At 41.6% G+C, this 27482-nt stretch overlaps 2 protein-coding genes across 3 annotated transcripts in view; one reads left to right on the top strand and one right to left on the bottom strand.

Moving 5' to 3' along the window:
- Positions 1 to 27482, top strand: part of LOC145963449 (CUGBP Elav-like family member 3) — a 151748-nt gene that overhangs the window by 35931 nt on the left and 88335 nt on the right. For both annotated transcript variants that reach the window (XR_014436172.1, XM_083085413.1), the window contains exon 2: positions 20988 to 21070. Coding sequence is in view for 1 of the 2 variants with exons in the window: in XM_083085413.1 (XP_082941539.1) it covers positions 20988 to 21070 (83 nt within the window). In the remaining variant the exon portion in view is untranslated. The remainder of the gene's footprint in view (positions 1 to 20987; positions 21071 to 27482) is intronic.
- Positions 19302 to 27482, bottom strand: part of LOC145963447 (uncharacterized) — a 443557-nt gene continuing 435376 nt past the window's right edge. Inside the window, exons 3-4 of the transcript XR_014436170.1 lie at positions 21113 to 21267; positions 19302 to 21043 (exon numbers count right to left, since the gene is read on the bottom strand). The gene's annotated coding sequence lies outside the window, so the exon portion shown is untranslated. The remainder of the gene's footprint in view (positions 21044 to 21112; positions 21268 to 27482) is intronic.

Genomic DNA, 27482 nt, shown 5'->3' with positions numbered 1-27482 from the left:
GTTCCACCCGTGGGATTGGTTGGCAATTACAAGATGTGCGATAATCCGCAGACTTGGCAGCGGGCGCCACTTGCGTTAACCCACCAAGATTAACACTTACCTACACGTAACTCTTGGCTCCCGCTTGGCTGCCGCTTGCTTCTGCCTCTCGCTTCTTCGTCACCAGCCACCGTGCTATTTCGCCTCTTATGGATATTAATAACGTATCTTCCTGTACCGCTAAGAGCATTATACCGCCTGTAGGACCAACAAGAACCAAGTTCTTCAGGCCACAAAGAAACGCTTGTCTACTCTAATTTTCTACGCATCCGGAGCGGCAGCGGAAAACCGGAACAAATTGTAAAAGTTTCTGCAACGTCATGGAATGAAGTATTAATCGCAAATTTTGTCCCATCGGTATATTATGTTGTTTTTAGAGCGTAATATCAATAGGAAAACTATATTCCTTGTGATATTTAGCATAGATGCGAAATTGATTAAGTTATTGCAGCTTACATATTTTAATGTGACGTTTAAAGTATCGGATCGATTTCGGCCGTTATCAGATTCCATAGCGGAGTTGCAGGCTTCCGTGAAGGTGCTCTGCGTAACTCAACCAGAGGAGAACTACCGGGGGATTAAACTTGCTCTGGCAAAAGTCCCTGAATCTTGCGGACTATGTCGGTCGACCCTCAGCCGCAGAACTTAGATTTATGCCGCGAAACCCTTGGAATTACCGAATCGAGGATTTATTTCTCTTTTTTGCTCCCGCGTTCGCTTTCCTCATGTTCGCATATCTAGCATATAGGCAAAACGCATCTAATCCCTCGGAGGCAGAAACCTCAGGAAGCGGCACGTAGTAGCTAATACCTCTTTTTCTCTTTTTCTTTAAATTACCGGTAACGCGATGGTAATAATTCTTAACTAAAGTCAAATTCGCGTCGGCTATTGTTGTCTCTCTTGATATACCAAGCTATTTTCACCGGAATACAAGAGATAGCATGCGATTCTACTATTATGTCAGCGTGGAGCCAATGAGAGTCATAATCGTTACCGCCATTTCCTGTGGTGTATCGACGATATAGTTAAGAACTTTTAAAGTCTAGAGTCCGATGCAGTTGCTATTTCGCGAGACAGATAACTAATTTCTAATTGTAGATTCTCAGTTTCATTTAGCTATCGATTTTCCACATTTCGACCAATGGGAAGGTACTGCGTTATATCGTTATACCGCATTTGGTGACGTTACATTAGTCTCGTAATAGACAGGCCGTGGTTAAATGTCTACTCGACCGGAAGTCAGATAGCAGATTGTCACGTATAGCGCTATAAGTCATGATTAATTTCCATTCAAGAAGCGCAAGAAGTTAAATACTTACATTAACTGTCTGATTCTGTTGCTCTCTCTTCTAAAAATATCAAATTAAAGAATGATCTAATAATATGTGTTTGCGCACCTGTGTGTATGTGTGCAATAATACGCAATTATTTATTAAGTCTATCTTAGGTGATCTACAATTGGCTGAAGAATTCTATTTATAATATTGTTTCTATTGCATATCCTAATATTAGATGTATATTCTGACATGTATATTTACATGCATTATATGTATATATTTTAAATCTTTTTAACTGTATCCTATATTACACGTAAAATTATATAAATAGACTTCTATACACATGAATTATCGTATAGATCGTTTAAAGCTAGAACTTTATATTTTTTCTTTAAATTCTTCCAATCTGTTTGTGATTTTTTCCAAAATTTGCTAATTGAACAGTTAGTAATTAATTTATGATTAGTTTGTTCACAAGAAATGCGAGATAAAAATATATTTCAATAAATTCATAATTCATTTTATAATTCATCTTAATATAATTTTAATTTATCTCGTGAAATGTTGTCACATTTAGCTCTGATCTAAATGCCTTTCTTTTGTTATTTTTTAGAGCATTAATCTCGGGCTTCTAAATTTTATAATTAAATGGATATGAGAATCTAAAAAAAAACGGACAGGAAGAATCTTTTATAAATATTTTTTACATTTGCTACACACATCAGACGCAGTATTTTACGAGCCGTGGAACTGCAGGAAACATTTATGCAGATGGTCGCGTCAGACACCTTAAAGGTTAGCATGCACGTGAACCATTCGTCGAAGCACATTTAACAAGGTATACCCGCGACGCGACAACACTCGTATACGGAGTTAAATGGTACCCTTTAATGGTGCCACGGCGACGCCTGGAAAGCGTTCAGATTCCACTGGTTGGAGGCGCAAAATATCCACGCTCTTTCGCTAAATACTTAGCATTCTCCTCTTTGAATCGCGGAATCGGCGTAGAGCAAAGAGGATCGTAGAGAAAACGTGGAATCTACGTGGTAGGGAACGTGTCGCGAACCTTCGCAGTCTCTCTACCGTTTTCCCTCTTAATTTATGCACATGCACACCTAATTAAAACGAGGGCAAGAATAGTGTCGCGCACCTGTGTTATCGTAACGACTCGCCGCCAGTTTTCCGTCGTTTTACTAGATCGTGAGTTTGCTCACGGATCTTCGACTATCTTCTGTTATCCTTTTACCCCTTCTCTCTCCTCTCTTCGTGTCGCGATAGTTGGAAGACTCCGATGGGAATCTACCGGGCAAATTAAGGACCATCGCGAACGAACGAAGCACGAGATGTTGATTCGCGCCGAAGGATTTTAGCCGAACGTCTCTGCGGATTTGTACTGCACTTTTCTGTTCTTGAAGATACGACTTGTGAAATATTTATTAGGTTACTATTTAAAATCTCATGATTTTTAATTAAATAGTTTTTATCATGTATTTACTATATAATCTATAATATATCTATAATATATTTTTTGTTATATGTATACTTATTGAATATATGCTGTTCTAATTAATTTATTCTATAAAAAAATTGTTTTTCTAAAGTTGAAATTGATATAAGCAATAATTACATTAGATAAAATAATTTTATTAGATTTTCTCGTGTGTGTTATTGTTAGAAAATAATATTGTGGCTAACTATGTTGATTATTGAGATGTTTGGAACCGATGAACAATTCAACTCTCTGAATTAATCACATATGTATTTCTGTAATAGGATTTGTCGTGCATTGTATCCATATTTCGATAATATGTATCAATTCCGCTGTACGAATAGTTTATATGGCATACAATAATATACATATGTTTGGTATTTCCGTGTTTTGATTACTAATAATACACAATATAGAAAAAATAATACTAAATATATTCAAATTGTTAGATTACAGCCGATATTCACTTATTGTTTACGTTTAATGCGAATGAACTCCTCGTTTTTTTGAAACCATTTTTTTATTTCCTATTTTTTCATGATATGATGCATAAAACTGAGCTGCATACATGTTCTTTCGTTATGTGGACCAATCGTGAGGATCGCATTCCCGCGGCATCAAAAAAATTATCATTATTCGTGCAGTCACGTCAGAGGGCATCTATTATTATGGAAATGAATTGCCGCCGTGAAAGAAGGAAGAAAGCCCGTCACCCTAACTTCTATCAACAAGGCGGGAAGTCTAACACCGTCGCCGACTAAAAGATAGAGCACGCGCGATGCACTAACGAGATACAGTCATTAGACGTATTTATTTTACGAGCGTAGCGGGGCTTCGGGAGGGTCCTGATGGGCAAAAATTCAATAGACCTCCACGCGATAGAACACGGTTCGCTGGCACTGTTAAACGGTCCTCCACTCACGTAATGCCTCGCCACTTATAACGGGCGAAAGACGAAGGAGAGAAAGAAGGAGATTGGACAGCCAGATATTATATAAGTTTTATAACCGGGCTCGCGCGAACATCCCTTCTATGAACACCCTTCTATCTTGGTATTGTCGGAGGGTGTTGTTGTTTTCGATTTACCGCGAGGCATCCATTTTCATTGATAACTGCTTCCGATTTATTTCAAACAGTGGAAAGAGATTTAGAAAATGTCATTACATTATATATTACATATATCAAATAATATTTTTGTAATCACAGATTATTCTGTCCAAATAAAAATACATCTTGCTTGTAGAAATATGTCATAAAAAACTATATTTTAACATTTGAATTTTTTCAGCAATATTTTTTATCATTATTAAATTAATCGTATTAAATTTTCAATTTTAAATATCAGGAGAGATATAAAAGAGATTGCATGAAATCAGGACGAAATAAAGTAGACAAAATACCATTACATATGATCGCACATAAACGTTGTACTTTAATATATCGAGAAACTTTGATATTAGCGGGAACGTTTTGCTGATTGTGTAACTATAAGCGAAATAATATCGTCAACCTCTCGCTCCACAAACTTTTCGCAAAACGTATTGCTTGAGCGATATATACAATATATATCGTTTCACTTTCCTTTTTCTGTTCGATTTTCCTTGCGTTCCACTTTCGCAGCGGGTGAGCGTGCACGTAACCACAAGCCGGTAATTTGCGAAAGTACGGACGTTTGCTCAGGCGGAGGGACGACTCGCGGAATATAAGAGCGCGGGACTTGTTGCTGGTTCCAAGCGGCAGCCCGGAGTCCCGCAATATACCGGAGGAATTCGATGGTTTATTGGCTTTCCTTGGACGTGGTAGAACAACGGGCGGAAGAAGAGGAAAGAGAAACGGCATCGCGAGCGGAAGAACGACGAAGGAGAAAGAGAAATGAGAAAAAGAGGAAGGACAAATCAAGCAGTGAGAGAGGGAGAGAGAGGAAGGAAGGAAGAGAAGAGAGAGGGAAGAGAGAGAGAGAGGAGCAAAGCAAGAAAATACGAAGGAGCGAGATGAGAAAATACGAAGGAGCGTGGTGACTATAGACCACAGCGTCGGCTTGTTTATGGGAGTGCCGATGCGCACCATCTGCTCAAAAAGACTTGTTGTTCTAAATGTGTACATTTCGCGTGTGCCCCCGGTGTGCATAGACCAGTTGGCACGACGAAATCGCCTACCGTAGCTCATTCTATGCTTCTACGTTTTAGTCCAGGTAGAGCGCAGGTCACCGCTCTTTCATTTTTCGATAAACGCTAGTCGAGGGGAAACCTTGTCTCGCAACGACGATTAACTTGTCGTCGCGGATATTCCGGGACTATAAATTTTGTTATCACGCACGCCTATTGCGCGATGAAGATTCGTGTGTTGCGTGCATGATCATTTGATGAAAAATGTTCATTATAATCCAAGAATCCAGATTACGCGATGTAAGCATATTTACGACGGCACTGACGGATCGGACGTGACATAATTGATATCGCAGAAGCCTTAAATTAAGCGCATTAAATTGATGAGCGACAATATCTCACTACTCCGATGCTTTCCTTCGATATCTCTGGTTCCTCCGCGCGAGGATAGCTGGATCTCGGTCATCGCTGTCATTGTCGTTGTGGTGGTTTCAAGCGCGCGTTATGGTATGAGGAAGTCCATTTGCGTGGGTGAGAACGGCGGTTGACGACAACCGCTACCGTGCCACCGTAGCACGCTTCTCGGCGTTTACTCTCCGGGGAAACAAAGAAGGCTCGAAACAGCAGACCAGGCCAGAAAGGAGTTTCCAGCGAGTGCCTCGTCGCACAATGGCACAGTTAGGGTTACAAGCTTCTTGACGACTTGCCAAGTCGCGTCGTTGACGACGGCGTAGCCTGGACCCTCGCTCCTTTGTCGCCGTCGCCAGCTAGACGTTGCACGACGGTGACGATTGCTCCTGCGAGTGACGACGCGATGCGACGCGGGGCGACGCTGGGCGGTGTCGACGTCGGGGCGTCGTCGTCGCCTTGGATGGCACAAAGCATCTACCGTTGCCTTGCCTCGCCTCGCCTTGCTTCTGCCTGCTTGCCGAGCCAAATCGACCGACGACCGCACGTCGGCGTTTGATCCGTTGGCCGGAATTGAAACGGAGCCAATGAATCTGCCGCGAGCGGGATTGCGATCCGGGAGAAATCAAACTCGGGGGATATATATCGCCTCGTCCGAGGCGTTTATACCTTTTTTGTCCCTCCGGGGGAAAAGTTTGCTGAAAGCGATAAAAGGGATATATACCTCGTTTGCGCGATGAGGCGGATTTAAGTACCTCTATCTTTCAAGAATGCCATTGATGACTTTTTTCGGTCAGCACTCGTAATTCGCGATCTTGCTCGCATCATATAGTTTTACCCGCTTAATCATATATTTTTTGTTTGACGCGGAGTAATCGAAAGAGAAAGACCGAGAAAGACTAGTCTTATTTAGTAATCCTGGAAACTTTATTATCTTTCGAGATTACTAAGACCATTTTACTAGCGACCTACTTGGATAAACTACAATGTGATGCATTTGACCTTATCGAATTTCCTTAACATACACGTTTCCCTAAAGTGACTCTATTTTTATATTCATCACAATACTATATGAATCTCTTTCTCATCGTAACTTTAATCATACAACTGATCTCTCTTTACGGGGGGAAGTATCTTATTCAGAGGGTCGCGTTATCGATGTGCGAAGTCGGCCACCGCATGACTTGAGATTCCGCGGCGATATTTCAGCCGTGAATTATCGAAATTGCACTTTAAGTCGAATCTGATTCCATGGTAAGCTGAAGCCCAGGCGATTCCGGGAAACGTGTCCGCTTACCTTGTTGAGCTCTCGCGCCGCCGCAAAAAGAGAATCCGAGCGGTTTATACCCTCGCACACACACATACGTTCGCGAAAAAGAGGCTCAGGGAGAACACACAACAGTTACACAGTTATATTCGTTGCTGCCGCGCGAACATATACGTACACACGTCTACGTGAAGGTACCTTGCGGACAGATGCCGGAATGGAAGTCGAGCTTTGGGAAAGCCGTGCACGTAGCCACGGGGGATAGAGGCGGCCATAGGTTGGCTTGGCAATGATCGCCACCCGGTGACTGTGCCAACCATTAACGGACACGTGTCTCTATCTGGTCCTTGCGTTAGAATTGCGAGATTTATCGCCCGACATCGCCGCAGGCTCGAGTGTATTTTTATCACACGTTATCGATCCGCTCGCGTATTAGTTTCTCGTCGATAGACATATATACGACGAAAGTTAATTATCGCCAAACTTGCATACCTGGAACACTAAGATGTTTGGAGTAACGATAAGGCACACTTACAATATGTTCTATGTTTTCCTAAAAAATTGACTTTTTCTTGAACTCTCGAGTTGCAAACAGGTTGAAATTATTCTTAAATCATTAAGCGATTCTCTCTGAAACTTAAAGTATAACATCTATGTGTTCTCTGGCTCAACTCTGGTACAAAATCCACAGGAGCAGCAGATATTTTGATAATAAAACTGTTTTTTATGCAAAATTTCTCGATGTATAGAGATGAAATGTTAAAAAATGCTTTTTCAGATTTAAAAAAAAATTTAGATTTATTGAAAATCGCGAGAGAATCTTTCACTTTACGAAGCGAATGTTTTGCGCCAGATTTGTAATGACAGATACTCGTTTAAATGGCCCAAGTTATTAGCAACGCGCAATTGCCAAGTCTCCGTCAATCACGTATGTTTTTTTTTTTCGAATCGCAATCAATATCACCGCTAATATCAGTTTCAAAGAACACAATCGTATCGGCAAACTTATTGTTATCGCGATAACGGTGTTGCTGCAGCGTGGCTCTCGGCTGCGCTGGCGGTTTAATGTTATGCGTTCGCAAATAACGGCGCGATTCATTTTAGCAGCAGAACCCCGCAGTGGTTTGTCAATGGCTCGATAGCGGCGTCGGCGCTCGGCTGTTCCGGTCATTAAAACTTGATCCATCGAACTATTTGTCCGTCCGTACACGCTGCAATCCCGAAAGTCTCGTTTTTCACGATATCGCCTCCCCGACGTGGTTCTCGTTCACATTTTTTATGCGGTCGCCTATACATCATCGTAACGGTGAAAGCGAAGCGCGACAGATAATTCACGTGAACCCGGACAGCGCTCGTAAAGCTGATAAAAGTGGCAGGATGACTTATTTTAATTGAAACATTCGTAATCATTTCGTGATTGATTTGCGTACGAGATCGACATATGGACCAATATTCGAAACGTTACGTGCCGTGATAATATTGATGCAAAGATCTTCTTGTCTTGAGTAGTAGGTTTGATACTGATTTCTAGATTAGAAAGCGTAGAAATTATATCAATTTTTGTATTAATAATCGTGTCTACATTTGGAGAGAGCGGTTAAAATATCTGTTTATAAATAAACTGCACTGCTTGAAAGCTACACAGATATCGGCCGGATAATTAAATAACTTTACGAGACACGGTAGATATTAGTTGAATTAAAATGTGTCTCGAAATTGTATTTACCGCTTTTGAGTCCAAGTTTTCGCCATTCTGTCGTCACGGTCTCTCTATGCGGCTTTTCGTCAGCGATACGAGTCGAACATGCTCGATACTATTGTAGCTTTTATTGTCATGCAAAAGTCCGAGCTTATGCTCGATGTGGAGCAATTCGGCAGTCGGTTGGACACAATAGACCTGGACAATCGGCCCGGTACAAAATATGCAAATTCGGCCGACGTCGGGGCCGGCCCGACAAAAACAATAAACGCGAACGATTGCATGTGTTCATACATCGATGGATTCATAAAAATATCCATGCAAACATGGGCGCGGGATAGAGGGACGAGAGAGCGGAGATCGGACCAAAGAGGAAAGAGAAAATGCCGTGCGGTGTGAGTGGAAGTATTATTTAGTCGTTGTGAAACTGTCCGTCCGTTACATTTTTTACGGATTGACCGCTAATGAATTTACGAGAGATGCTTTTCTTCTATATGTATGTACACCGAATAGAACAAATGATAGAGATACTTTTGTATCGATCTATATAACTTTACATGTCAGAACTAAAAAGAATTTTGCAATTTCGTATCTATAAACGAACATTCAAATAATGTTCATTTCAAAAGAATGAGTAATTAAGCAACATTAATGGACTCTCTTTTACATCTGACCTTTTCAACTCTTGAAAAGTATAATATAAACTTATTTTCTATTACATTGCTTATAGTTTAATATTTTTTCAGACTCTTCAAATTTTTTCATGTTGCCGAGTGATATTTTATTCAAGTTTTTTTAAAACTATTCGATTCTTGTATTAATGATACGGTTTAATCATTCGTTTTTCTGTGAATTTTAACATCGTCGGTATTTTTCTAAATTTTTCTTCCAATCTACTAGAGATTCCATTTGCGGATGAAATAAATTGATAAAAATTTTCATTCCAACTAATCAATTTATATCACAATTTAATTTATAAGAAGATTATTTAAACACACGGAGATAGATTGACATATTTAAATCGCAAGATCTCCCCTAATTGACGCGGTCATCTCAATTCTAGCTTTAATTAAGTTAATAAATTAAGAGGTATGTTCTGAAATTGAAATGTTACGAGAAAGAGAGAGATAATGTTTGATCGAATTTATGTCGAAGAGAAATTTCAATTCTAAATTCTTCACAAAGAATTTAACGCCTTTGATATTACATATATTACATATACTTGTGTGTATCGAGTGAGCGAGATGTGCCTCGATAAATCTTGTTAGAAGTATTTGACCATTTGTTCCACCAAGTGCGCCGAACCTATCTCCATCTTATCTACGTCGAAAATCACCATAGCTACAAATCGCGTGACGAGCGAAAAGCGTTCGACGAGAACACCCGAGCGAATTCCGAAGATGCAACCTCTCTCGTAGCGACGGGTGAGAATAAAAATGGCGTAGATTGGGAAGCGAATAGAAAGAAGCGAATCGTTGCCGGGTCCCACAGGCCGATTTGACGGGTTCGTTCCCTTGATGCTTCTCGCTCGTCCGCGCCGCCACCCTTTTCCTCTCTTTCTCTTTCCCCATCCTTTCGCCGTTTCGACCATTTGCTATCGTCGCTTGTAAATATGAGCGGTCCTTCATTCGGACAGAGAGCAATAGCCCTAACAACGTCTTCCTGCCACTGCGCCCAGACGTCCGTTCAGCGTGACGGCGGTTTTCCTCCGTTAGGGAAGGTACCGCCATTCCTTTCCTCAAGATGGTAGACTGCGGGAAGAGAGAAGCGGCTGAAGGACGAGAGAAGAAAGGGACGCGACGAGAGAGCCGCGAGGGAGGAAAGTCCCCCGACAATCAACGTCTATGGCGCCGCGCCATCGTTCTTCGCATTTTACGTGGTGCCGTAAAAGATGCTTGTTACGAGCAGCGAACGGACAAAATGACGGATCGTAATAACGTTCTCGTTCAGCCGACGGCGACATTGTAGACCGATATCGCCAAGGTCCGAGACGACGACGGTCATAAACGATCGGGATAACCGAATATGACAAACGAATTTGCGAGTCCCCCATCTTGACTCTAGATTATTGTGATCTAAATAAATCACATACGCATATATAACATATATCCTAGATATTAATTTATCAAGTAATATTGATGTACAATAATTAATAATGTATGACATATGTTTAGATACAACTTAAATATATCATCTTTGTCTATAAATTTCAACTAAACTCGTGCGATTAAATTCTTATAATTTTCACGGTTTAGATACTTTTGACACGCTACAACATGATTTATTTTCTATCTGTCTTTGCAGTCAGACAAATTGCAGCGTAATAAAGTTTTATGGCACACCTCGGCTGCGTGCATATAGCGGATTCCTTCCACGTTTATATACACGTATACGCGTCTATATAAAAGATACGCGCGTCCGCTGCTTGTGTGTTCGTATAAATTGCCGAGCTCACTTAGCCGGCCAAATTTATTCCAATCCCGTAATCCGCGCCTATTCATATAGATGCAAATCGGAGAAACGTGTGCCAAATTCGTACGCATCCTTCTGGAAATGAGATATCTCGTGGGGGGAAGGATAGCCTACCGTAGTTCACCGTGCAAGCTATATGCCGAGAATGAATTAATCCTTGCCGGGGAGGGCGGAGAAAGAGGGCCGGCGCGACCTGAGTAGGAACCGGTGTAATACAAACGCATTGTCATGGTCCCACCGGAAGCTAACATTCGGGCTTTCGAACGTATAGCATACCACGCGGGCATTAGGATATGCGACGCACGGGCTCGTTCTGACCATCGTGAATTATTAAATGCCCGAATTAAATACCCGCGCTAGTCATTAAACTGGCATAAGTCACACTTGCGTTCTAGCGGCCGCCGATGAAATATTAAGCCGGAGTTCTACAGCGACGAATATATCACGGGCGACTCTATTATATCCGCGACCGTTTATTCGACCTTCCACATGCTATTTTACACTGTGCAAACGTGTACTGTACTCATGCAATTGTAAAAGCCCAATGAGACTCAATGATCGAAACAATTCATTTAGTTCTCCGGTGTAAAGTAGAGTTATTGTTCTGTTATACTTTATTTGTTGTTTTATATTATGTGTTATAAATACATTATAATGTTATATGTGTCATGTGATATTTGTTATATATACACATAGTGTGAGATTTTTTGATTGTACATATTGAATTATTTGACGCTACAAATTTCTCAAACGCAATTATCATAAAAAATTCAAGATTATTTTTCTCATTATCTACTTTCGATATTGTTTGTAAAATTATTATCCTGTCGCGAGTTGCGGAAAACAAAATATTTTATTTTAGTCTCGAAATTAGTCTGACATTTGCATCTGACGTCAACGTTGGAAAGACCAACGAGTTGCCTGTAAGGCACATTTCCATCGACACGCGGTAGGCGCAACCCAAGATGTCTGGGGAAATGAAGCTATGCGGGTCGGACCCGTTTCATCTTCCTGCAAATAATTTAATCCCAGCTAAGTACATATTTATGTCTGCACATAGGTAACGCGTAGAGTAGGGTAGGTAGCAGAGGTAGATATATAGGCGAAATACCTGGCTTAAGACTATGTGCTCACCGTTCTATATAGCGGAACGTCGCGTCACACGGCCCGGTGTCATTAAAATTAATAAACGCAATTTGAAAGAGCTTAATTGAAGAGTCTCGACTCAGCGTAGAGCTGTAACAGTTCGAAAATTTTCTTTTGTCGAAAAAATGCTTTCTTATTCAGGAATCATCGAAGATTTTTTCCCCATCTTTTTCATCTCACTCCTCTTCTTGGTTATTCTATGGTCTCTTTCTTCATCATCTATAGCGATATACCCAGTAAAGCAGTTGAAATTGGACGTGCATCCAAGACGCTTCTGAATATCTCTGAGAAGCTTTCTCGGAGATTTTCCGGCGCAGTATTTAATTTGGTCGTTGTAAGAAGAAGCAGCGGAGAGAAAGAGAGAGAGAGAGAGAGAGAGAGAGAGAGGGCGGGGGTGAAGGGCAGAAAAAAGGGCGGAAAGGTGAAGAGGAAGGAAAATGGAGGAGATACGAGAGCGGAAAGTGGCAGAAATGGAGAGTAAGATAAAAGTAAAAATAGGAGAGAAAAATCTTACTTGCGATGAAAATGCTTCGGCAAGATAGCCCTTACGGAGACTTAATAACTTTGTAGGTAGACTATATTTTTTTTACGTTTCTTCTACTCGTGACTTTCAAAACCCAGATTTAAAGTAAGCGTCGCAGTGCCGTCTGAGAATCGCGTTTTGAATAAAAATTGCCTTCAATGGAGCATTTCACGTTAATACTCCGCTCTGTGAAACGTATTTATAATGAAGAAAACGGAACGAAGGAAGCGAGTAGAAATGCTGCGGAAGGCGAAGGCTAGCGTGGTCTATTAATAATTGCAATAGGATCAATTAGATGGAACTGCTGTTGAAAGTACCGCCAAGTACTGAATCGAGATTTCAATTCATGGAGAATACTAATAACCAACTATTAATTGGACGGCCGTATTTTACGTTACTCTTTAATTTTATTCGATTCGTTTCTATTATAATCTGTTTCTATTGATAAATACAATTAGAGAAAGGAAACGATCTACAAAATGGCGTTATCACTCGTAGCACTCTTAATAATTCCTTTAACATGATTCAGTGGAATCGTCGATTTGGTTATTGATTGACCGAACTGACCAGGTCTATTTCTATCCAGTATAGGTCAAAAGCGTTTCTCAAAGGCCGACAATCTTTGATCGAGTTCCGCCTTTGATCGGAACAGAGGTTTGCCGACGAGAACGATTTCACAGGTCACATGACACTGCGCTGTATAGGCCTGATAGGGAAAACCGTACCAATAGTTACGGTAAAGTTAGGTAAAGCCATGATTTGACTGAAAAATAAAATTAAATTAAAGTAAATCAAGATAAAAAAAATTTATATAATAAAAAAATATTTCTATTCATACAATTATATTTATAATTACGTGAGAGCAATATGTGTACCTATTTGACTTTAGCACAAAAATTACAGTTGGCTTTCTTTAGCAAAAAAGTTTATTCACTGCAAAATGCAGTTTCTTTGCAGCATATTCCTTCAGCACTGCAAGCAATTGTCGTGAAGGGGTCGATGACGCAGAATACCATGTGAGTGGGTTCTAGTTTCGTTTCACGCGACTACTTCACTTATGCTCGTTGGCTTTATGGACTGAGACTTCGTGGTTGTGGTAAAGCGAGGGTCTTCTTTCTCTCTTCCTTCTCCCTCGTCTTTGTGAGAGAACTTCAAACCGTTCCAACATTACGAGGCTAACTTTTGCAGAGTGCACGAGGAGAGAATAGAATTAACTCGACGTCTGATAATAGCGCGGTTGCTAATCGCCGGGAAGGCGAACCGGCAAAGACGAAATAGGAACGGATGAATATTCATTCGTATTCAGCGACGCGGAAGTCTGAGCGTGTGGTCTCGTAATATATGCATTCGCGACGTACGTTCCTCGCTTCGAGCAACGATATGATGTAGAATGCCGGTAGGTCCTCCGGCGAAATTGGACGGACGATCGCCTTCTTGGATCAGCAACACCGCTCGCAATCGTCGGCTCAACGAATGCAAACGTAGGATATACATGCAGCGGGGGGTAACTTGCTGTTATCGATATTCAAAAAGCCCGTTTTCGACGCAGGGTGTCCGGTGTGTCGGCGATAAAGGCCGATACTCCGTGGACGAGGCATCAGCCTTCGTTGAGCCGGCGCCACCTAGCTGCGGTTATTTGCATATTTCAATTTCCTCTGCGCAACACCGAGGGGGTGCCGTCGACGTGCGGCTGAAATACATGGACGTGGGTACCCGCACACTACCTTTCTACCTCGCGTCGAGCACGTGTGCGTGTTTCATTGTCTGTGTGCGCGGCAGCGGTGTATGTGTCGCGAGGATCCAATGGAGAAAATTCCGTTGTCATGGACAACCATTACCACTTCGGGATATCGCGAATATAAGTACATACACTTGGAAGCGGAACTCTTTTAAGAATGTATTGCACTTTTACTTTATACAGAGCTACAACACGGGCGCGCACACACCTTGGAGATGGTGTGTATGTGCGTGGGAAGAGAATATGTACCATCAGTTGGAAACGCTTCTCGTTCTATCGCGGCTATATTACCTGCGTTCCTATTATAAAAGTCATTTCGCAGGACACTCTTCCCTATCCATTGTACTGGCGCATTTCAATTTTCGCCCAAGATGCAAATTCCACCTTCGTAGCCTCCGACAAGCCGCGATGACGACTTCCGTATATAACGAAAGGGTGATATGTGGGTGCGGTCGGTGGGTGAATCGCCAGCGGATGTTTCGTTTCAATTCATTAGGAGAACCGTAAAATCGTCGTTCCCGGACTGGTTAAGAGCAATTTGTTTGGCGCGATGCGCGCTCCTTCTTCGACTCTACGGTCGGAAAACTTTTGTTCTCGTTCTCTATGTCACTTGGGATCTTTTACTTTCCAATTTTCGACAAGCAGTCGAGATGACTCAAGGGTTAAAAGAGTTCGTTCTTTAGACACCATCCAATTTAACTTTTCACTGTGTTTGTCGCGATTTTAAGCTTGCAAAAGTACAATTTACTTTAAAACAATCTTATATTCTTCAAATTTTAACCTGAAATTTTTTGCTGCATATTATTAACAAGTATTGTTAATTGTTATTAAATTCTATATCATATATTTCTTATCATATAATAATAAATAAGAAGATATAAAATTCAGTAATCGATAAAAAAAAATTTCAGTGATCGAAATCAACAATAAGTTTGACGTTGTTAGCTTAAAAAAAGCACGTGACACAGATCGATTATATTCTTCAAGTTTACTCGAATGAACGAAGTGGGTTCGCAGAATCCAACTATCCTCGAAAGGTATGGACCGATATATAGGCATTGTGGAGCGTCCGACAGAGTGAAAGAATGAGAGATGAAAACGGCGACTGTCGGAGAGTGAAAGAGAGAGATCTCGTTGTATCGATCGGCGTCATAAAATCCATTTTATGACTTGGACGTTGTCCAGTGACTGGTGTATTAGCCGTCGCATTGCCTCGCAAATAAAACGCTCTTCTACTCTTGAACCCCCTTTAACCATCTCGCCTGGCCCTCGTCGACGTCGGACGATGCCATCAACTCTCGTTTGTATCTCCCTCTCTCTTTCTTTCTCTTTATCTGCATGTCTCTTTATCTTCTTCTTTCGCGATACACGTCGACAGGTTTATAGGCAAAATCTCACGAGTTAGACAGTCTCCTTCATGGTCTCATATCTATCGTAGTTTCGCCAGCCTTTTCACGGTCCAGTCATGAGAAAAGAATCATTTGATTATACCTGCGTCCTCTATACATTTGTCTGACGACGGCGTTTGTTCCCATTCGAATCAGTGTAAAACAGTCTATAACCCAGTTCATCGGATTTGCATGAATGTCATATATTTCTCAAGACGAATAAACTTTGTTAGATCCGCGAATCCTCAACAGTGATCTTTCCATGTATGATACATGAAACTTTTCTCCTCGCATATATTTAAAAAATTATTTCGCTACTACATGTGCATCCGATTCACATACATGTTACGCAAATATTAATAATAACTGTGTTGCAATAATTAGTATCACTGACAGAAATTTCGTATCGTTACATGAAAATTTAACTTCGTAATATTCATGTAGCGTAAATTAAATGTAAAAGGGTAATGCAATATTATACAATACATTTATATCACATTTAGTTTTCCACGTTATCAAATTTTATATCAAAAAATATATTTTACCGCGCTTTATATTTATATCGATTTGGCTTTAATAATTAATTTAACTTAATTTGCATATCATACACGCTTACCAATACTTAATGTTTGGGAGACTATGCTGTTTTATACATGGTACATTGTGTTGCAACTTGCATTAATGTAATAACACGAGAAATGATGTGACAATGATCATTTTGTCAAATTGGTCTTGCACATCAGCAGGGACCAAAGCTCGCGATCGAAGATAATTAATCTTGATTGACTTAATTACACATGTACCCGTAGAATTAAGCATCTACGGAATATACTAATTGCATCGCGATGCGATTGTCGTACTTTTGTTACATTTTATGTTTTGTAAAAATGTAACAATACAAAAGAAACAAATCTTTCTTTACTGATTTGCGGATTAGCTTATCTGTATCGTCGTACATTTGCACGGCTCGTACATTTGTATGCATAAAGTTGTATACGACGAAACTTCGTCGTTGCATGCAAGTGACTATGCGCATACCCGATGACAAGCTGTTTCATTATCTTGAATCAGCGAATTGTTCCTACATCACCGATGCGGCGAACGTATAGCTGCTTCATCTGCAATTTGCACGAGGCAATGCCACTCGACGCTTCGCTGTCAAGCTAATCGTAAGCCTTATCATAATTGCAGATGCGGGACCCGCCAAACGCGATGCATAACTGCATCGAGGGCGAGATGTGTAGAAGTTGCGGCATAATCGCGTTAATTACTCTATATAGCGAGAATGGAATTTATTTTGAGAAAAGAAAATTTGTCACGACACCGATGCATTCTCCCAACTTTCACGTTTTTGCAATATTTTCGACATATATTTCCTTTATCTCTTCATATATTTCCTTGTTTTACGCTTTTTATATTTTGTATTCTAGCGATGTAAAGTTCGGGCGAGAGAGTTTACTGATTGCTCCTGTCTCGAATAAGTTTGCGCCATGACATTATAAATTTCAAAGCAGCGGAGCGATACGATAAGGAGAGCAACGATATATGAGCGCATATACTTTTAGATTTGCTATCTTGTTCGTTGCAACCATGAGCTATGATGATTTATAAGGCGATTTTCACGGGCGATATCTATTATATTTTTTGATTTGGTTAGAATAATAGAATATCAAAGTTGTGCTTATAAGCGCAACTAAAGGATCTCTTGTAGCTCATCAAGATTGATTATATATTCGTCACGACATCATCTACCAACCGTGAAAGATACATGAGATTCTTCTGCCTTTATTTCTTGGCTCTCGTAGAAATGTTCTGGATGATGTCGCTACTAGAAATTTGCACAACGAATTATTAATTAATACCATTTCCATAGATTTTAACACGCTTTATCTCTTGCAGTGATACTGAAACGCGAACATAATATTTGAAGTTTCAGAGCTATAAATATATTCGAATCAAATTATTTATTCGATATAGTCGCATCATTTCGACACATCGTGCGAATTTAATACAGTAGAAAAAGACGGTACACATATTGTACACGATACAACTCTCTTATATTCGTCCACGTATATTTCTAAAAGTTTTTATGGGTCATATATAAGACCTGTGCAAGTTTTAACTATGCTACGTCACCAACTATGTTAAGTATGCTATGTTACATAAAGTTACAAAGAGGGAAGCTAAATATTTTTTATGAAAATAATTACATAACATCTATATTCATTTTGATCAAAACTGAAGTAGAGCACGACAAAATGTGAAGAACCTTGAATTCTTTTTTGTGTGTACCTATAAAAATCAATATTCCAATAAAAATGTAGATATGTTGCAGGCTTTTTGTAAAATCAGCCTTTCTACGAAAAGGCTCTGTTATAAAGCGCCAAATCTTTGTAAATCGGCTCTTTTACAAAAAGCCTAGGCTTGAACTTACAAAGAGAGAGCCTGTGACAGATATAAAAGTAAATATTTCAAAAACTGCGAAAAGCTGTAGTTAGATATAAAAGCTCGATTATCCGAAAGTTCTTTGTATTCACAGTAAGACGGAATCCGGGCTGTTCCAATTCGAATTTACGCATCTCAAACGCGCGATTCGCATAACTAAACGTAAAATCCGTCAAACTTATTCTACTATTTACTACTTTCTGAATAACTACTTTTCTCTAATTGAAGCATCTTATTTTTCGCGCCGCTCGTTGATTGAATTTAACCGAAAAAAAAAGACAGAAGAGATTCACGCGAGAAAACGATTGTCCCCGTTCTTGTCGCGCATCGCTGGGAGCTAATTCATCCCCGTGGTGACCCGCGGGGCGTGCGATTTGCCGCCGCGGCGAAGTTTTCTATTCCCGCCGGCTGCGGCCAACAGGAGAGCCGTGTCCCAATGCAATTAAGATAAGCTCGCCCGCACGATGTTTATAAATATTTTCGGGCATTTTCGAAATATAGCCGGCGGGTTACGAGCGCCGTGGTTCCCGTATCTGAACGTCGGGTATCCGCAGCGTGACCAGCCGCAGGGGCTACAATCCCTCGCGAACTTTCACGTAGAACGAAGGTGGCGCGTTCCATTCTCGGCCTTCATCTCGGTCTCTCTCTTTCTCTCCGGGTCGAGCTTTTTACGTGAATTTATCTGCGGGTTAGGTTGGGAAACGCTCTACGTGCGAATGAGACGTACTGCGGTGCCAGAGATAATCGTGCGATCTCTGGACGCGCGTGCGACGTGCCGCATGAAAAATTACAAGTGCGCGTCTGTTACCTCCTCGTTTTCTCATCTGCACGACGTGACTCTTCGCAGAGTGAAACCGCCGCCGCATGCCGCTTCTCGTCATGAAACCACATTATCGAAAGCCTCGTGCGAGATTAAAACGTTCCGGACATTGCGTCGTAAAATAGTAGCTGAAACTTTACAAGTTTGTAGACACGAGATATTCGTACAAGCAGCGATTATTGTGCAACTTTGAGGATACACTAATCACTTATCTGTTAGTATCGTTAAAGTAATTAAACTATCGGTAAGAATCAAGTATGCATTAGATATTAAATTAATTGCGGTTGCCATATTACAAATATGGTATCCTATAATGTAAGAAGGAAATAATTATAAAAAAGTGAAAAATTTGCGTGTAAATTAAATCTGCGATTACGAGTATGCGAATATATTTTCCGCGGCTGATTCCGCAAGTTTAATGAATTCTGTAAGTGACAGAGTTACGCTGATAGAGTCGTGTCATAAATACCCGCACAATCCTGGCCCTCCCGGTCTGTCCACGGCTCTTGCGCCGCGCGTGCTTGCTTACATCCATCTCGGCGTGTTGAGATAGTCAAATGATGATCAGATAGGACCGAGAGGCCCTTTGAATAAATCCTCAGACCGATAGGAAGGCGGTCCCAAGGGGTTTGCTCGACAGTGCGATAGCCGATAATGGTCTGGTTCAGGCACCGTCCAATTCTCGGGTTAATTACCATCGTTTTAACCTAGCGCGATATCGACGCCATTTCTTAAACCGAATGTAGTCTCGTACATAATTGATTCTACGAGGACAGATACTTTATTTACCCCTCGATATTTTTACTTTACGCTTCGAGTGGAATGCGAAGTTTTAATTAATGACTCGTATCGGATATCAATTATTATCCTTAACATGTACTCGCTCTCTCTTTCTTCCTACATTTTAAAACGCAAAATACATATTTAATAAAGTCGCAGATACGATTCTGCAGCAACGACCTTCACCAAAGTTACAATTGACGCGATAAGAAGTTCTTTGTATAAATTATAAGCTTGTGCACAATTTTACGGTTGCGGAAAAGCAGCATATGAACTTTTGAAGTACGCGACTAATACAGGGCTATTTATATCAGGCCGCGAGATAACGGGCTGATTCTAACGTTGCGCGAGGCTTGCGTGAGCGCGACGTTCGAGGGTGTGGGTGGGTTGTTTCCGTTGCTACATCGATATTACTATCTGACGGAGATGATAGCGTAGTGGACTCGCATAACGTGTTTTGCGAGGCGCGATTAAACGACGTGTGTTTTACGGACCACGGTGTATCGTGTGGAAAAATCGTAATGCGTCGCGGATGATGGATGAATCTCTCTCCTGCGGAGAGAAATTATTCTTCCGTTGTTGACGAAATCTCTCTCAAGCGGCCGGAATTTCGGTCGACGGTTGACGGTTAGCACGACGACGAGAGCGGGAGAAGAGCGTGTCGCGGAACCGCGCGCGGCCGAAACGTCACGTTTATTTTCGCGCAAACGACACGCGGGCACGCGGTTTCAAGGAACCCGGTCGATTCGTAACTGCGTAAGATTCGTGTATGCGAGTATTTCCGGCGTGTGAGCGCACCTCGCGAGTGAAACAACCGCCCCGGTCCTCGTCGCGCGTCATAAAGATCGCGGCGTAAAAGTTTCGCGAACGTGTGTATATATGCCGGCAATTACGCAGCGAGAACTTTGCATCGCGTTCTACCTAATTACGCTAACATATCGACTTGCGTCACGTAACGTAATCGCGGTGCGCCGCAAGTACGGCGAGAGATCGCGTATCCATGATCGACCTTAGCCTCGGCGCGCTCTGCGCCAGTTGATGCGGAAGAGCGGCGTAAAACTTTTATTTCGACGGATCTCAACTTCCTGTACTGTGGAAAAAGCTTTTCGTTTTATTCGCGCGACCGCCGATAAGCCGACCGCCCGCAAGTACGTCGGCTAATATTCCTCTTAAGCGATTACCTCGCCCGAATTCGCGTGCCTCGCCTCGCCTCGCCTCGCCTCGCGTCCGACTCTCGATGCCTTTATGATAAAGGAGTACGTAAGAGAGCACGGAGATGTGCTATACACACACACATACATATATATATACACATATGAGCTGTATATCGTAGTAGCGAACCTTCGTAATTAATCTTCGCGAGATAAGGCTTCTGTTTTTCTTCGTTACAGGCTGCGCGTTCCTCACCTACTACAGCCGTGACAGCGCAATCAGCGCCCAGAACGCTCTGCATGAGAAGCGGACCTTGCCAGGGGTGAGTGTTTACAACGTTTATCTATTGCACAAGTTTACTTACCTACTTTTCAGCCAATTGTACTCTACTAATGCCACCTCATTCCGTGTCGTGCTCACTTCACTCCCAAGAAATCTTATCTTAGTCTCGCTTAATAAGCGTTCTCACATTAGTCCGCCATGCTGCATATACGTGTGGCTTGGACGTAATACTGAACTCTGCAAAGAGACGATATATTTTTCTTAATCGCCAAGTTTTATCAGGCTATAGCGTATACGTGACATTTCGAATATATCGTAATCGAAGATACGCGCGTTTGGCATCATCGAATACCTTAATTAGCTGTTGGGATCGATGCTGTGTGCGCGTTCGTTTTGCGATGCCGTTGGAGAGGCTCCAAGCTTGCGGGCGAGATTGCAAAACATCGATTTATTCGGTCTCGATTTTTCTGTATACCTCATGGAGCGACCATCGACTCGGGCGACAGACGCTATAATTTTTAATCGAGAAGTAAAAAGCGCCGGACACGAGCGACAGTAACGGATACTTATCGCCGTTGGGTGCCGTATGCCGTCGTATCTCCGACTAATTTCGGCGATTCGCCGTCCGCGATCCGGGATATTAAAATGGCCCGACGTGACGAGTTAATCTCTTAACGCCGAAAGCCCCTTTAGGAGGGAAAGAGACGCGATATAAAGGGAAGGAGCGCGATCGTTTCATGGAGGTGGCACTGACGCGGCGAGTCCGCGATGTATCATCAGACTTTCCGTGCGGAATCCTCTGCGAAATGCCAGGGCCGGATGTACGCGCATTCCTACGCCTCTTTCCTCTTCGGTGAAATTTTGCATTTCTTTTCTTCGCGTATTTACACTCGCCTTGCAGCGTAGTCGCGAAAGTCGCTTCAAGATCACGAAGAAGAAGAGCGAGAGGAATAATTCCGCTCGTCGTAATCGAACTGCACGGATGGCGGATTCCTCCATATTTATGACGAGTAATGTCGTAAATAACGCTGGACGTACTCCCCCATTATTCCCCGCCGTCCGAGTCGCTAACTCGGCACAGCTTACCGTCTCGCACAATGTTAGAGAGTTATGATATCTTCTTCGGACATCCAAGAGATTTTCGCCGGACATTTATCGCGTTCGTAATACGTGATACTCTCTCTCGGCCCCGATATATTAACACACGCTATTCTTTCCCAAGAACGCAGGAATTTCGTAGTTTGTCTTAAAAATATCCTTCGCGATATACGATACACGTACTTTCCAGATCTCCTCGCGTGTTGAAAATCTTTTGAGAGAATAACGGCGGGTTGTGCCGAAACTCTCGAAATTTTTCATCGATTGTGGCCCCGAGCTGCGGCATCGCCGGCACTGTGAATGCTGCTTAACTGCCAGAGCGGTGCCAACATGCCCCTTCCCATTATCTGTGTTACCCCTTAGAAGTCCGTAGCGAGTACTGGCGTTATGTTTCGTTAATCTATCCCCGAAACAACGCTGCTACGATCTTGGCACGGCTGCCAGCGGAAATCGTTTTAAATGTTATGCCGAGGGATGCGTTGCCGGGGGTGCAGGCTGAGTTATGACTTTATGAAGAGGCAGACGCACATACGCGCGCAAACGCCGACATTCTTTTTTTTTTTATTTTTTTCGCGTGCACGCGGTTTCCGCGTGTTGGCCGCTTGCGAGATATATCTGAAAAAAATCTGCACGTCCGATTCCCGTGATAAATGCGTCGCGGCAAAACCGCTTCGTCCGAAATTGCGCGGTTTAGTTCACAATCCGACGACAGAAATATATATCGTTCTAGTTGTACGCTAACTTAAAATTCTGATCGAATTTTAGAATTTCGTATCACAGTATACGCTTGTCTATTGTCTGTCGATTGAAATGATGATGTGTAACATCATCGAAAAAGAGACTTTTTACAAATTTTGAAGATTTCGATTGATTTACATTTCTTTTCGATATAAAAAAGAAATTGTGCGAAATTGCATACATGTATATTTACTTGACAAAATAAAATTAAAAACTTGGGAGTTGTTTAAAAAATATTAATGCAGATTTTACGATATTTAGCTGCATAGCGCGTATATAAACAGCTGCTTTTAATTCTGTTTGTCGGGCTATCGGCAAGTATTCATCCCTCTATCGTATATACACCTGATAAGATAGAATAATATTTAAACAGATGGTCTCTCTCATTCAAGACTCTACAGTTTTCACCTTGAGAGACAAGATAGAATCCCTCAGTTTTCGCTATTTCAAATTCATCGCAAGCTTAGTCGGTGCAGGTCTTAACGTAAAGTTGCATAAAGTTATGCAACGCGCCGAGCTATGTATGCATAGGTATGCGTCCGATTAATTATCATTAAAACATTTCGGCCGAGAATGCGACGATTATGCAAATCTTAATCTGGCGCTTACATTCACCGAGGAGGCGGTTTTACAAGCCGTTCCACGAGCGTCCGGAGCTTTCTTCGAGACGGCGATTTCATTCATTGGGATGTCTCTCGGTCGGACTTCCTGTAAACGCGCTTAAACGTCGGCTTTAATTATGCGTGTGTGTTATGTACATACGTGTGTGCTTGTGTATACGCGCATTTAGGGAGACCCTAGGTTTACCGATCGGTCCTACCCTGAATCGTAATATCCGAATACACCTGAGGCCATAACTCGGTCGAGCAACGGACCCTTCATAAACACGGATCCCAAAGCCGAGAGCGGTGCTGCTGCGCAAGCAATAACAATGCCGTTGGCCAGCACCGTCTATACTTAGCTCGCGCTCACTGCGGAAGCGATCATTGCACGTGCGCAGGCGTGCCTGTTCACGTGCACGCGAGAAACGACGACAGAAAGTATTCGGGCAGCCCCGCTTCCGGTCGTTTCCGTAATACTTTACGCGCGGCTTGACGTGGCGTGTCAAACTTGTTGCTATACATACGTCCGATGATTCAGATCCCATTCCTTCCTTGAACGCTATATTTAATAGGTGCATACACAACGCACACACATTTTATTTCAACTTTACGACAGCTCGGCGTCGATATTTTTTAATAAAATATATCGTTGTTGGGTATAAAATAAGTATTAAATTACTCGCAGTATGATTGAAATAAAATATTGAAGGGTGGCCAAAGTTGTCTCTCGCAGAGAGAGGGAGATGATCAATGTACCGCAAAACGTTGGATAATTTTAAATGGATTTTGCAATAATCTATCTCTGAATTTATATATCCATTTCTTATCTCGTATATTTTTTTCCCTCGGTCTCATTTGTGTACCGCGCTAAATCCGCAGTAATCTTCGAATCTTTTCGCTGCGATTAAAGCCTTCCAGATTTAATTCTTGTTTATTTGCTTTAGCTCGTAAGCCACGCTTGAATCTTCAGCCGTCGTGTTGGTCTAGGCATTCTCAACATTAACAGATCGCCAGATGTTCGCTGGCGAACGACAAGAAAATTCGTATACAAGTTGATGCTCGTAGAAAGGAATTCAATCCGCTCATGAATGTTAATCTCAAAAATGTGACGATATTCGCGAGAATAGAAACGACAAACTGTTTTCGAAAGAAAATCGAAATGCGAATAAATTGATACATATATCACAAGATTCGTGTCAAATGAAAATGTAATTTCGAGAATCGCTTCGAATCGTGTTGCATATACGAATAATAATATTTCGTCTTGCACGTAAACGTTTGGCAACGATCCCCTATGAGAATTGAAAAAATGCATTAAAGCTCAGGCACGCTCATGTACCTCTCCGACCGCTCGAGGCGTTCGTTTCCCGTGTCGAATTCATGAAAAAGACAGAGAGAGAGAGAGAGAGTTTAAGTAGAGAGGACGTCGAGGTGACGCGCGATAAGGAACGCTGAAATTCAGACGGACGAATTACGGACGTGACAAATTGGCGGGCCGATTTACGACGGTGTAATTGGCGGTGTCGCGCCATGGGGTTTGCAAACCGAAGGAAAGAAACGTGGGTGCGAGGGGGGACGGGAGGTGAAAGAGCGGAGTCGGCGCGAATTTGCATAAGGCGGGCGATACTCGCGCGTGCACAAAGCCCGACGCGGAGCACGGGAAAAAAGTAGGAAAATGGGCGGTGGGTGCGCTCGTGAACGCGAGGGCCCAAAGAAAAGAAGAACGGAGCTGTCCGAAGCCGAGCATTGTTTGCATTTCCTCGTATAACGAAGTTTTTGCAACTACAACGCGCACCTGCGCCGCTTTTGTATTGAATGACGTTTCGACGATTTCAGTCACTCCGAGCGTCCACTATGCATAATTCACTGCCTGCGAGTGGTACGGCAATAAAAATGGCCGTTTTTCGCGGTCTCATCGTTATCTTGCTTTTTGTCCGGCTGAAGATTATACACTGTTGCGATAATTTTCACGTCTCGTACGCGTACTTTTTATAAGCCACGTATCTTTCTTGTTTTTGATAATAATTTCGTCTTTCCGGTAAAAGGAGCTTTACATCTCGCTGATAAAATATTAAAAGTAACCGTTATGTGGTACTTTCTATATACAATGTAAAGTGTCGTAAGAGCGTTATATAATTATCATACGACGATCGTGTACCAAGATGACGTCTGAAGCAAGGTCTCCGTCGCCTACCATCAAACAATTACGAGGATCTGGCTGCGCATCAAGGCGACGAGGGTCGTTTTCGCGAGGAAAAGATATCAAGAGGAGAGAAGACGAGTAAAGAAAATAGACGAAGACGGAGGACGCCGAGGAGGGATAGAATAGAAATGGTAGGGGATTGGAAGCCGAGGGGGGAGTCACTCTCGCGAGGAGAGAAGCAAGCCGAGTGGCGACGCCTCAGTGACCGAGCTTACTCTCCCTTGTGCTTTCGTTCGCAAGCGTAGCCTGCCGGAGAGAGATTCTCGTTTTCCCTCGTATTATACACGCAAACATTCACATTTGCAACGTACATGAACAAACACACACACATACATATATATGCCCGCGTTTCCCTCCGTCTACTTTCTCTGTCCATGTATCGCGCACACAGAGCCGTCCGTTTTCCACCCTCGTGGCCGCCTCGTGGACCTTCCCTTTCGACCTCCACGATACAGCCCTGGAAGCAGTTACACGCGCCCTTCAATTCTTTCTCCTCATTCTTTCGTTCCCTCGCTCTCGCGTTAGATTGTTACATATCCAACGTGTCAGGAAACTCTACTACGTGACGGACGGCTATCTCTCTATTTGCCACGAGGGAAAGCGTTTGAGTGATTCTGTGCACATTTGACAGACTTTGTGATTCGATATCGATTTATTGAATCAGCGCGATAATTTTGATAAATTTTAAACGTACCACGTGTGCATTTTTGTTGATCTGAAACGAGAATATTTTAAACAGTTTTAAATGAGTAATTGCGCGCATATTTTCTATACATCTAGTTTTATATCTTATATTTTATACGTCTGATATTTTTTACAAGTGTAATTTTACAGATTTTATTCGAGCGAAACTATACGATGGTGCAGTGATCTTGTGCGATAGCGTTAAGATTGTGATTACATTAGAAGAGAAAATTTGTGAGAATTATATACACAGTTTGTAGTGACCGTTTTCTATCCGTCGAGTTTTATCTCTATGTGTGTAATCTGGAATTAGTGCCGCATCATTTGCTATTCAGTTTATACATCGCAACAACATGGTCGACTTCATCGCCTATCCGGAGATCTCCTACTTGTACGATGAATTTATGATGGTACGATAAAACTCTTTTTTTTTCTCGAGTTTATAGATATAAAGAGAAACCGGGGTATATAATTATGTCGTAAAATAACACGTACTGCATTTAATTATATATATATCAGAAATGTTATTATTATTATTATTATTATTAATGATCGAGGAATTACATCAGCCGCTAATTATTCACATCCCCCTTGTGTAACAGCTGCAAGTCGTTGCCTTCTATGGCTCATTCGGCAACTATTAATCGTACAAGAGCGCGCCAAGCTATTTTAGCTCAAATATATATGAAACTATCAAACTAATATATTACTAACTATACTAAATAGAGCCGCATGAAGTATTTAGAAACATAGATAGTTCTTCTAATTTTAATCAAGGTAGAGAAGTTGTTTTTATTTAAAAATCACATATTTTGAATATTTATATCGACTTATATTGTATCGATATATATTGTGTGTGGATTAAATTTCTTTAACTTTTAATCTACTAAATTAGCAACACGAAAATTCATACATAGTACAAATTAAATAAAGAACAACTAAAAGATATTTCATAAATTATTATATAGAATTTATTATTAATTATTAATTAAAATTAGAGTTTATTATTAATAAACTCTAGTTATATTAACTGTAGTTAGTTTTTTGAAATTAATATTTGACACATTTACATTAAATACACATTAATTTTTTCTTTTTATTTTATTTTTTAATTGACATCCAATAGT

This window comes from Camponotus vicinus, unplaced genomic scaffold, assembly GCF_025532165.1.
Source record: "Camponotus vicinus isolate PSW18456_S1 unplaced genomic scaffold, iyCamVici1.0 SCAF_12, whole genome shotgun sequence".
Classification (NCBI taxonomy): Eukaryota; Metazoa; Arthropoda; class Insecta; order Hymenoptera; family Formicidae; genus Camponotus; species Camponotus vicinus.
The sequence above is the reverse complement of the archived record's forward strand: the minus strand, read 5'-3'. Positions and strand labels throughout refer to the sequence as shown.